At 47.8% G+C, this 13,248-nt stretch overlaps 1 protein-coding gene across 4 annotated transcripts in view; it reads left to right on the top strand.

The window, feature by feature from the left end:
* Nucleotides 1–13,248, top strand: part of LARP1 (La ribonucleoprotein 1, translational regulator) — a 938,019-nt gene that overhangs the window by 644,498 nt on the left and 280,273 nt on the right. For all 4 annotated transcript variants that reach the window (XM_085617634.1, XM_085617633.1, XM_085617636.1 and 1 more), the window contains exon 12: nt 431–554. In XM_085617634.1, coding sequence (XP_085473760.1) covers nt 431–554 — 124 coding nt within the window. The remainder of the gene's footprint in view (nt 1–430; nt 555–13,248) is intronic.

Genomic DNA, 13,248 nt, shown 5'->3' with positions numbered 1-13,248 from the left:
GGTGGTTGTGGGTGTCAAGATTTTTGCTTTTTTGTCAGGTGTTTTACAGTTTAGTGTCGGAATTCTTTGTGGTGATTGGCACACTCTAGGTTGCTATCTTGTCTACAGCATTATTTGATTTTCATAGTTTGAATATTATAGTATTTTTAATGTTATCTCAAAATGTCTCCTAATACAGATGCCTATGAAATAGTTTCTGATTTAAATAAATGAGTTAATTATGGTGTTCTGAATTTTCTTCTCCAGGTGTATTCTGCTCCTAGCCCCTCTTGGGCAAGAACTCCCCATATCTTGAATCTCCCTACTCTAACAGTTTGTTTGTGCTGCAATTGGTCTTTTACTCTAGCTAACCAGTTCTTTTAAAGAAGTTTCCTCAATCAAGTCTGTTTTTTCCATGTATTGATGGTTTTTTTTTTCCCCCATCATGAAGCAAGAAGTTGAGAATTTCAAGAAAGTTAACATGATCAGCCGGGAGCAGTTTGTTACTTTAACCCCAGAGCCCCCCGTCGACCCAAACCAAGAAGTACCCCCTGGCCCACCGCGATTCCAGCAAGGTAAAGTGTAACTTTAGAATAGTAGGAAGTGTCTTCTGTTTAATGTGTACCTTCTGTCCTCTGAATGCAATTTAAGTGTTAAATATTATAAAGAGAGTACGGTTCTCAGAGCTGTTTAAAGAGTGAATTTAAGGGAATGACAAATGATTGTACCTCACTTTCTCCAAGCTGACCATATTGGTATGGCACAGACTGATACAGTAAGAACCAGAAAGCCATGTGTCCTGAGTCCTGTGTCCTGAAATTAGACTGCATTCTAAAAGGGGTTTCCTCTTTATGCTTTAGGTTGAGACTGCCTACCTCAGTCCCTTCATTGCGTAATAGCCAGTTCCTTTATCATAATCATGCCTTGAACATGGATGTGTAATTAATGTCTTGTGCACAAGGGATATGGTGACCTTACCTTCGAATTACCCCCAGGTGTCAGACTGGATCCGGAGAATTTTTTCTTAGCTGTACCCCTGCATGTCGTTAGGTGGCGTCGGTTGACTCCGTCTGTGTCGTGGTCGCCAGGATGACGTCAGTGTCCATCTACTTAGACGCCGCCCCTGCTGTTTTTTCCGCGCCAGCCTAGCGCAGATCCGGAGAGAGCTACCCCATAGTCATTTTGTGACTAGCCTTTTTCGACATTCTGTCGACTTTTTTTGTTTTTGATTCTTTGACTGCAGGTGCATGAGAGATGTCCCAAGGCCGGACCAAGTTCGAGCCTTGCGACTCCTGTCACAGGCTGATGTCTGTGACTGATCCAGACCTCTTGTGTCTTTGGTGTCTGTAGCCGACAGTCATGCTCCAACTGCTGGGCCATGAATCCAAAGTCTTTGCGTGAGCGGTCCGGGAAGTAATTGGCGGCCCGCGTTGTTCCTGGTCTCGTTCGAAAGGAAGGTCTCGATGCTGCTTGCGGAGCCCCTACACCTCGTCGCACTCAGTCTTCGAGGCCTTTGGGTAAGTCCAAGAAGGCAAAGAATCACCGGCGCTCTTTGCCTTCTCCCTGTTGGTCGGCTGACACGATGCAGGACTCAGAGCGGGGTCGCTCTAAGGCTCTGTCGCCACTGCCTACATCATGGACGATGTAGGAAGCTGGCTCTGTATATACTATACCAAAATGAGGTATAGTGTGCACAGAGTCCAGTGGAACCCCAAAGGTAGGCAGAGGTCAAAGTAGATAGCACCTTACTTTCTATTTGTGGTAGTGTGGGCGAGCAGTAAGGCTTTATCAGAGGGTAGTAATAAGCATTTGTTGTACACACTCAGGCAGCAAATGGTCTTGCACACTCAATAACTGAACACTAGGCCAATGGTTTATATATAAAAAATATATGCTTGTTTTATTTTAGAACCAACAATAGATATTAAAATATACTTTCTCAGAATGAGATGCTTTATATAAATACTTTTGCAATATGCAATTGGCTTTTGTAGAAAGTTACAAGTGGTTGCAATAGGCAACACAATTTTAAACCCAATAATGCATTGAGTTCAATAAAAGTTTCAAGGTTAGAGGCATGTGGGCTGCTGAATTCATATCTGTGCATAGATCGCCGCCTAGTGTTGGGTCCGGATGATTGCACATTGTTGTCCTGGAAGAGTCTTCGAAGTATCACGAGATAGGTGGCTCCTCCCCTGGACTACAGTGCGCATGGGCATCCTCTCCATCCTCAGATTGTATTTTTCCGCCATTGGGTTCGGATGTGCTTATCTTAGCTCAAGTTAGGAAAACTTTATTTAAGGCCAAAAGCCTTTAGGTATCGTCGGTATTGTTTGCGTTCGGTATCGACAAATTATTATACTTGTTCTCGGATTTATTCACACTTCTCGGACCTAGTTTTGGCCCGAACATCGATCGACGTTCGAGGATGGAATCGAGGACTCCCTTCAAGAGATGTCCTTTAGGTCATGTGAAATATCCACACATCGATGTCCATCCGGTGTGTAACAAATGTTTATCACAGGATCATGAGTCAAGGTGTATGGCCTGCGCCCGGTTCCGGTCAAAGAAGACACTTCGGAATCGACGGGCTGCTAGATTAGAGGCCAAACAATCGGCGCCTAACCCGGTTAACATATTCAGCACCGAGGATGAAGAAGTCGAGAGCGTCGAAGAGATAGACTCGAGCCATGCTTCGGAGCATGAATCCCAATCTGACGACGATGATGAGGTGATCTTCGAGGACGAAGACGTCGTCGACTAGGTAGGAGACGACGATGAGGCCCTTGGGGCCGAGGAAGATAGCTCATGCGAGGAGCTAGGCCAATCCGTAGATGCGGAGGCCGAAGGAGACAGTCTTGATAAGGCTCAGGTCGAGGGATCGCCCAAGATCAGTCGGATCGTTCTAAGCCCGGCTTCGAACATTTCAAAAGAGCCAACAATATCAAAAAAGACTGGATTCGATTCAGTGAAAGCGAAACCAAACCCAGAACCGGTCAAATCGAAACCGAAAGTGCAACTGGTTCAGGTCTGATCGAAGGCATCGAAGCCCTCCAATCCGTCGACACAGAAAAGGGACATCGGAGCCGACCAAAGAAAGAAGGACTTCGGTACCGAGAAACAAAAAAAGGGCTTCGGCACCGAGACACAGAAGAAGGCCCTCGGTCCCGAGAAGACGCAACGGCCTATGGCACCGAAGGTTGGAGCACCGACCACCAAGGTCACGGTGGTCGATCCGACTACGTCAACACCAAAGAGTGCGGCGACTGCCAAAATATCGGATCAACAGGGCGTCGATCCCAAACTCCGGATAGAAAACCCGAAGGCTGGGAAGAAACCGGAGACCGCGTCGAGGCCTGTCTCCAAAGAGCCTATCGGTTCCAAAGCACCGTCTGCATTCACGTTGCAACAGGTGCCGGAGTCCCTAAAGCGCATCAGGGAACGGGCAACCCTCGAACCAAAAACTGGTCCCGAACCACACAAGGTCGCCAAAGCTCACTCGGCGCCGGCACCGATCAAGTTTGGATTGCCGCCACCAGGGGCACCGAAGATGTTCGAACTTAGGAGGAGTGTCGAACAACCACGAACAGTGTCCACGGAAAGAGCCGATGTCGAGGACTCGCAGGACCAGTTTATCGACGCCGACACTGGTAGGCTGTTCCGCAAGCGGAGAATTGTTCCAGAGAAGGCTTTGGACTCATACAAGATTCCACTAAAAAGGAAACTGGCATCAGGTTCGACGCCAGTGCTTGTAGAAACATTCCACACCTATCATCAGGAACCACCATCCTTTTCTCCTACACACTCGGAGGCGGATGCAGGAGAGGGCTATATTGGGGATTATACCACTTATCCTGTGGATAATGACCCTGATGACCAACAGCAAGACCAAGATCAAGCATGGGGAGACCCTACTGACCAAGGTGACCCACAAGATGCTCCTGACACTCATCTTTATAATATCAAACCATCTCCCACTGAAGATACTGCTGCTTTTAACGCCCTCATTGAAAGGGCAGCTGCCAATCACGGAGTGGAACTCCATTCTGACTCTGTGGAGGAGGATTTCTTGGTGGACACGTTCTCCACATCAGAAACAATGGTCAAGACACTACCAATGTTAAAAGGGGTTCTTAAACATGCTAGGCATCTTTAAGGAAACTACCAGGGCACGGGTATTGAACCGGAGAATAGAGAAGAAATACAAACCAGCACCCGGAGACCCAATGTACATGTGCCGTTGGACTCCATGGTAGTTTCTAATGCTCGCAAGAGAGCTAACTCGCAGACTACAGGTGATGCTCCTCCTCCAGACAAGGAGTCCAAAGTGCTAGAAACATCAGGCAAAAGGGTAGCAGCACAAGCAGCAAACATCTGGCGCATTGCCAACACTCAGGCACTCCTGGCCCGATACGACAGGTCACACTACGATACACTAGAAACACTGCTAGAACACCTACCAGATGAATACAAAGATGGTGCGGAGCTCCTCATCAGAGAGGGACAACTCATTACAAATGCGTCCATCAAATGCGCACTAGATGCAGCTGACACTGCCGCAAGGGCAATCAACACTAGTGTGATGTTGAGGAGGCACGCATGGCTGAGAATATCAGGCTTCAAACCTGAGATTCAAAATAATATCTTGAATCAACCAGTCAACCCAGACTTTTTATTTGGCCCCGAGGTTGACACTACACTGGAAAAGATTAAAAAGGACACAAACTGTGAAATCTATGGGGGCTCTACAGTCGCAGCAGTTTCGGAGTGGCTCCTTTCGTCGCCCCGGGAATAGAGGAGCAGCTAGAGGTCAGGGGTCCCAGCAGCAGTACAGTAAAGGAGGTACCCAGAGTACCTATAATAAAAACAATAGGGGTGGATATCGTGGATCCAGCACCAAAGGCAGAGAACGAGGACACAACAACACCAGGTCCTCCGCCAATAACAAACAGTGACGTCTTGTCGCTGCCCCCCGCCCACATAACACCGGTCGGGGGGAGACTCCAACAGTTCCTGCCAGTCTGGAGATCCATCACCACAGACAGGGGGGTCAGAGAAATTGTCCAGTACGGTTATTGTCTGGCATTACATCCAATCCACCCAACATACCACCAAGACACCGTCCTATGTCCGCAGAGCACTTGACATTATTGCGGCAAGAAGTACTAAGTATGCTGCAAAAAGGAGCCATAGAGCTCGTGCCTATGGAACAGCGGGGGTCAGGGGTGTGTACTCTGTACTTCTTAATCCCAAAAAAGGGCGGGTCTCTACGACCTATACTAGACCTCCGCCCTCTCAACCAATACATTCTGTCAGAGCATTTTCATATGCTCACCCTCCAGCAGGTTCTGCCGTTACTCAGTCAGGGAGACTTCCTAGCAACACTAGATTTAAAGGATGCGTATTTCCACATACCCATACACCCATCACACAAAAAATATCTCAGGTTCACTCTTCAGGATCAGCATTATCAGTTCAAAGTACTCCCTTTCGGAGTAACAACAGCGCCCAGAGTCTTTACCAAGTGCCTAGTGACAGTGGCCGCACACTTAAGGAGACAGCACATTCACGTCTTCCCTTACCTGGACGACTGGCTTGTTCAGGCAAAGTCAGCCCAGCAGTGTGCCAGCCTCATATCCCACACCATTCACCTTCTTCACAGTCTGGGATTCTCACTGAATTATCCAAAGTCACATCTCCAACCCGCCCACGTACGGCAGTACCTGGGCGCGACTATAGACACTCTGGCTGCCAAAGCTCAGCCAAATTTAGCGAGAATCAACAGCATGCAACTGCTGATAAAGTTCAGACCACAACACTCCCTTCCAGCGCAAGTGTTCATGCAGTTTATAGGCATGATGGCCTCCTGCATCTTCATAGTCCCGCAATCGAGACTACATATGCGCCCGCTTCAGGAGTGCTTGGCACGTCAATGGAATCAGACTCATGGACAGTTGAAAGACCTAGTGTTGGTGAGCGGTCGGGCATACAACTCTCTGCATTGGTGGAATCCACACAACCTTTGCAAGGGCCGACCGTTCCAAGAGCCTGTTCCACAAATAATACTGACGGCGGACGCATCTCTCCAGGGATGGGGAGCTCATGTACTCAATTACACAGTGCAGGGACTATGGACAACACAGCAACAGATGATGCACATCAACCTTCTGGAACTGATGGCTGTCTTCCTGGCAATGAAGGCATTCAAAGTACACTTGTGCAACAAAGTCGTGTTGATCCGGACGGACAACATGACTGCCATGTACTACATACAGAAGCAGGGAGGAACACACTCTCCACAGTTGTCTCATCTGGCTCAGAGCATGTGGAAGTGGGCCATTCAGAGGAACATGTTCCTCATGGCGGAACACCTCCCGGGCAAGGACAACCAGATGGCGGATCTGCTCAGCAGACACAGCCACCAAATGCACGAGTGGGAGCTACATCCATCAGTACTCCAACCGTACTTCCAGCAGTGGGGTCATCCAGAGATAGACCTATTCGCCACAAGGGAAAACGCAAAATGCCAAAGCTTTGCCGCCAGGTTTCCGCATCCACAGTCGCAGGGCAATGCGATATGGATGAACTGGTCAGGCAGATTTGCGTACGCTTTTCCCCCAGCGCCATTAATACCGCTAGTGGCACGCAAACTACGGCAACCCTCAATGACACTCATCCTGGTTGCTCCAATGTGGGCACGCCAGCCATGGTACACCACGTTACTAGAACTGTCCGTGGTGCCGCCTCAAAGACTGCGGCTAACACCCAAACGTTTAACACAGAACCATGGCGAAATTCAGCACCCAGATCCGCAGCAGTTGAACCTGGCGATCTGGCTCCTGAAGTCTTAGAGTTTGGCTACCTGAACCTGCCTCCAGAATGTATGAATATCATCAAGGAGGCCAGGAGACCCACGACCAGAGCTTGCTATGCGGTTAAATGGAAAAGATTTGTGATTTACTGTAAAAACAATGACATTAATCCGCTGGATGCATCCATTCAGAACATCATCTGTTACCTGTTACACTTATACCGATGCAATCTGGCATACAACTCCATCCGAATACATCTAACCGCAATAGCGGCCTATCTTCAGAACAGGCAGCACCCCTCTTTATTCAAGGTGCCTGTCATCAAAGCCTTCTTAGAGGGACTCAAAAGAGTGATTCCTCCAACTCACCCACCGGCACCGGTGTGGAACCTGAATGTGGTCCTCACCAGGTTAATGGGTCCATCTTTTGAACCTCTACATTCATGTGAGATTCAATTCCTCACCTGGAAAGTAGCCTTCTTAGTGGCAATCACTTCGTTGAGAAGAGTTAGTGAACTCCAGGCACTAACCATTCAAGAGCCATTCATACAGGTTCACGCAAACAGAGTTGTACTACGTACTAACCCCACTTTCATGCCTAAAGTGATATCGCAGTTCCACATGAATCAAACTATTGAACTGCCTGTTTTCTTTCCAAATCCAGAAAATGTCGCAGAGAGAATGCTCCATACACTAGATGTAAAGAGGGCCCTCATGTACTATATAGACAGAACAAAGGATTTTAGGAAAACAAAACTGTTCGTTGCCTTTTCTCCACAACACAAGGGCAACGCCATTTCCAAAGCAGGGATAGCCAGATGGATCGTTAAATTCAAATTTGCTATGAAAAAGCTAAACGCACATTAACGATTCCTCCCAGAGCCCACTCAACACGAAAGTTAGGGGCGTCCATGGCTTTCCTAGGGAATATTCCTTTAGAGGAAATATGTAGAGCAGCCACATGGTCCACTATACATACATTTACAAAACACTACTGTGTAGATGTACATTCAAAACAGCAGGCAGCTGTAGGACAGGCTGTTCTCAAGACCCTTTTTCAGACTGCTGCAGCTGGCACGGGCAGCCGCCGCTAATAGAGGGACTGCTATATAATCTATGCACAGATATGAATTCAGCAGCCCACATGCCTCGAACTGAATATGCTACTTACCAGTATGCATCTGTTCTTGGCATGTAGGGCTGCTGACATTCATATCGCCCACCCTCCTCCCCGGCGCCTGTAGCGGCTTCAGCACTCGGAATTACTGTATAGCATGGTCATCACTTACGGTATCTACTCCATCACTGCCACAATGGCGAAAAACAATCTGAGGATGGAGAGGATGCCCATGCGCACTGTAGTCCAGGGGAGGAGCCACCTATCTCGTGATACTTCGAAGACTCTTCCAGGACAATAATGTGCAATCATCCGGACCCAACACTAGGTACAATATGCACAGATATGAATGTCAGCAGCCCTACATGCCAAGAACAGATGCATACTGGTAAGTAGCATATTCAATTTGAACCTATGCATAAATGCGAACTGCAATTCCTTACATGGAAAGTGGCTTTCCTTATCGCAATCTCATCCCTGCGAAGGGTAAGTGAGATACAGGCCTTAACTATTGAAGAACCATTCCTACAACTACATCGTAACAAAGTGGTTCTTAGGACAAACCCAAAATTCCTACCAAAAGTCATTTCCCCATTCCATCTTAACCAATCAGTGGAGCTACCAGTCTTCTTCCCTAATCCAGACTCAGTAGCTGAGAGAGCCCTTCATACCTTAGATGTTAAAAGAGCCTTGCTTTATTACATCGACAGAACCAAAACTTTTCGCAAAACCAAACAACTGTTTGTTGCTTTCTCTCCACCACGTAAAGGCAACCCCATTTCAAAATTCGGTATAGCCAGGTGGATAGTTAAATGTATCCAAATCTGTTACCAAAAAGCTAAACGCACTCTTACAGTTCCCCCTAGAGCGCACTCCACGCGTAAAATAGGGGCTTCCATGGCATTCTTAGGGAACATTCCCTGAGAAGATATTTGCAGAGCAGCCACATGGTCTACCACACACACCTCCACTAAACATTACTGTTGATGTGCAATCCAAACAGGCTTTGCGTAGGCCAAGCTGTCCTAAATACTCTATTCAAAACTGCTGCAACGGATACAGGTGACCACCGCTAGGGGAGACACTGCTATATAGTCTAGTGTGTGATCTGCAGCTCATATGCCTCGAACAGAATTCTACTTACCAGTATGCATCTGTTCTTGGCATGTAGAGCTGCAGAGCCACACACGCCCACCCACCTCCCCGGGACCTGTATCTGTTCCAGCATTGTCTTAATTAGACATTACACATGGACATCCTTTCTCTTTATTTTTATACACCATCATTTCCCATCCTGGCGAAAAACAATCTGAGGATGGAGTGGATGCCCATGCGCAATGTTGTCCAGAGGAGGAGTCACCTATCTCGTGACCAAAAGGCTTCTTCCGAAGACAACAACCTGCAATCATCCGAGCCCAACACCAGATGGCGATCTTATCCTAAGTGTGTTGCTCTGCAGCTCTACATGCCAAGAACAGATGCATACTGGTAAGTAGCATATTCCTTATCTTTTGCATTTACAGCAAATTGTGGATTAGCCTACACATTTATTTGCTTACATCTAGCAGCAGTAGCTGCATATTTGCAAAACAGCAACACTTATCCCTATTCAGAGTACCAATGATTAAAGTCTTCATAGAAGGATTAAAAAGGGTAATACCACCAAGAATTCCCACTGCTCCAGAGTGGAACTTCAACATAGTTCTTACAAGGCTAATGGGTCTACCTTTTGAACCAATTCACAAATGTCAGTTGCAATTCCTGTCTAGGACCGTTTTGCAGCGTGAATCTTTTCTGGATTCACTATGCTGCGAATTATTCTGCCATGTAGTGGTTGGGTCCGGAATTGTAGTCTTTTTTTCGTGGCCTGGTGCGCGTCGATATACCACCATTTGGTGTCCTTCTCTGACGTCGACGTGCTTCCTCCGGAAGCTCCCACCTTTTGTCGCCATCTTCAGATTCTTTTTTTCCGCCGTTTGGTCTGGATCGAGACGGAAGGAGCTCCAGAACTTTGGAGAGAAGTATCCACGAGAATCCGCTACAAAGACAGGAAAACAACTTAACGACACACCAGCCTTCGAGGCGGTGAACCGTGTCACAGAGAAGGGGGGAAAATCGAAACTTCGACATCCGACAGAGAATGCTCACACAGGGGGCTCCTTGGGCGCTGTAATGGACAAGACACCATTCAAATTCTGCGACAATTGCCACCACAAGTACGCACAGAAGGACCAGCACCCAGTCTGTAACCTTTGCCTGCTGCTCGACCACCGCTCTGAAGATTGCAACGCGTACTCGGCGTTCACCCCAAAGACCTTGAGGGTGAAGGAGAGGCAAAGAAGAGCGAATTACTGTATGCAGGGTCTAGGGCCACCACAATCACTTCGAGACCTGGGCCTCTCCAGCGAGTAAGAGTACAACGTCACTGAAGGGTCCAATGGCGAGGAGGACGCGCACTTCCAAGTCGTCGACGCCGAAAGGAGACCTCCGAAGGAGGAGAGACAGTGAACCCTAAACAGTCGACCGAGCCCCAAAAGTGACTCGAAGTCCTCAAAACATCCCCAGCGTCCAAACATTCGGCGACCGCAAGCTCGTCTAAGGACAAACAGTCCATCGGTTCCTTTGCCAAGGACTCCCAGATGGCAAAAACCCTATTTAAGATGAAGTCGCCGAAGAGCAGTCAAGAAAAGGACTCCTCGACATAGAAGAAAGAGGGTAAAGCAAGTCTCGATGTCATTGTCAACAAGCGCCAAGAGCCCGAAAATCTCGACACACAAGCATCGGAGCTCGAGAAGAAAAGGAAGAGGCTCGAAGACCAAGTGGCAAGCATCTTGAAGCGCAAGAAAGATTGAGACAATGAAGCAATTCAAGATCCCGCCGAAGACCTCGACACTACCTGAAAAAGACCTCGAGGAACTACAGGTTCCTACGACCCCCAGAGCCAGCTGATGAACAGGAGGAAGAAAAATACTACTTCGGAGGGAGAAGAAGAGGACCAAACCTATCGCGGTTCGGCAACCTCTGAGACACAAGACATGCAGTGGCAAGATCTCAATGTCGACTCGCCAGAAGAAGGGATAGACTCGTACCCTTCGAGGCCCTCACCCCCCAACGACATCGGGGTGTACAATCTAGTGATAAAGATGTCAGCAGACACCTATGGAGTGCAGCTAGAGGAGGAAAAGCCAGTCTTGCTTCCTCCTAGAGACCTTGCTGCCCACACAGACAAGAAGCCAATTCCTGTCCATGCTCCCAAGTGTGCTGGATCATGGAAAGGAAGCCTTTAACCTGCCACATGCAAGGCAGTAACACCAAGGGGAGGGAAAAATACAAACACTCCTCCAAGAACCCAATGTACATCAGAGGTTCAGTGCCTGCTGCCTCTATAATAGCTTCCACAGCCAGAAAAAGGGCTAATCTAGCAAGAGAATGGATCTCGCAGGAAGAAAGATGGAACGGAGTGCCGCCATTCAGTGGCGCATAGCAAATTCTAATGCACTAATCAATAGGCATCAATACCAGCACTGGGAGGAAGTAAGCAAACTGGTGAAACATTTGCGAGACCAGTTCCAAAGAAGGGCAGCACACTTGGGGGAAGAGGGGAAAAAACATGGCCAATACATGTTTGAAATCAGCCCTAGATGCTGCAGAGACGTCAAGCAGGCAAATGATGATCGGGTTTACGGAGAGAAGACACGCCTGGCTAAGAATCCCAGGGTTCAAACCAGAGGTGCAGAGTAATATCTTAAATACACCATTCAATGGAGAACAACTGTTCGGAACAGCTGTGTGACGACAAGCTAACTCAACTGAAGAAGGAAAATGAAACGGCAAGGTCCATGGTGGCACTACAATTCAGAGGTATGAGTAGGGGGACACCATCGCGGAGACCAGCAGGCAGGGGAAACCACCAGCCAGTAGCCTGACACCAGACCTTTCAGTAAGGTTTACCAAGGAGGGAAACCGGGTCAACAGCAAGGTTGGCAATACCAACAGGGGATGCAATCCTTTTGAGGGCGCACTCTAGGAAGAGGTCAACAGCAAAGAGGGGGACAGCAACCCACCTCCAAGTGACTGCACTACAACCTTGCTGTACACTAGCAAGATCCCAGAGGACCCAACAACAAATACACGTACAAGAACATCAGGTCCCAAACAACAAAAAATACCTCCAACATGCAACACCAGTGGGAGTCGGAATAGCAAACTTCTTCCAGGAGTGGAAGAGGATTACATCTGACAAATGGATACTAAACATAATACAATACGGATACTGCATACAACTGGCAAAACTGCCGCCATGCAGAAGACCAAAGAACATGGTTCATTCAAAAAGAGAACTGCCTCATTTGCTCGAAGAAGCACAAAAACGTATACACAAGGGCCATAGAGAGGGTGCCTTACAAGGAAAGGAACAAGGGGGGTGGGGGGGTGTTCAACTTACTTCCTCATAAAAGGTGGACGGAACATTAAGACGGATTCTAGACTTAAGGTTCCTGAACAAGTTCATAAAGACTAAAAAATGTAATTGACATCCTTACAAGAAGTAATACCTCAGATACAGGTAGGGGACTACATGGCAACTATAGATCTAAAGGACGCTTACTTGCACATTCCCGTGAACAGACACAAAAACCTACTCAGATTCGTAATCAACAAAACCCACTACCAATTCACCGCGTTAGCGTTCAGACTCAAGTCAGCACCAAGAGTCTTCACAAAATGCCTAGCAGCAGTAGCAGCCCACCTAGGAAGGCAGGGAATCCACGTCTAACCATACCTAGATAACTGGTTAGTAAGAGCAAGCACGTACAACCTTTTCAAAGAACACCTACAAAGGGTCATAGACTTTGGTCCAGCTTGGTTTCTCAATACGTTGGGAAAAGTCATCAATAACACCAGAGCAGGTAAAGACATTCTTAGGAGCTGAAATCGACACAACCGTGGGGAAGGTGTTCCCGAGCACAAAGAAGACAGTAGCAATACTGAAGGAGACACATCTATACCACAAGGGGCAAGCTCTGACAGTGAGGACAGTGGGGAAACTGCTAGGGATGATGGCTTCATGCATTCATCTAGTCCCAAACATTCGACTGCACATGAGACCATTCCAGGAATGGATTCAACAACAATGGTCACAGGCAAGAGGGAGTTGGGATGATCTAGTGGTTGTTACACAAACAGTTCTTCATAAGATGACCTGGTGGAACAGGAAGAACATAACGCATGGGAGACCTTTCACACAGCCAACTCCTACAGTGACCATTACAAAAGACGCTTCCCAACTGCGTGGGGAGCCCACATGAACAACCTCAAGGTGAGGGGTTTATGGACACAGCAG

This window comes from Triturus cristatus, chromosome 7 (assembly GCF_964204655.1).
Source record: "Triturus cristatus chromosome 7, aTriCri1.1, whole genome shotgun sequence".
Taxonomy (NCBI): Eukaryota; Metazoa; Chordata; class Amphibia; order Caudata; family Salamandridae; genus Triturus; species Triturus cristatus.
The sequence above is the reverse complement of the archived record's forward strand: the minus strand, read 5'-3'. Positions and strand labels throughout refer to the sequence as shown.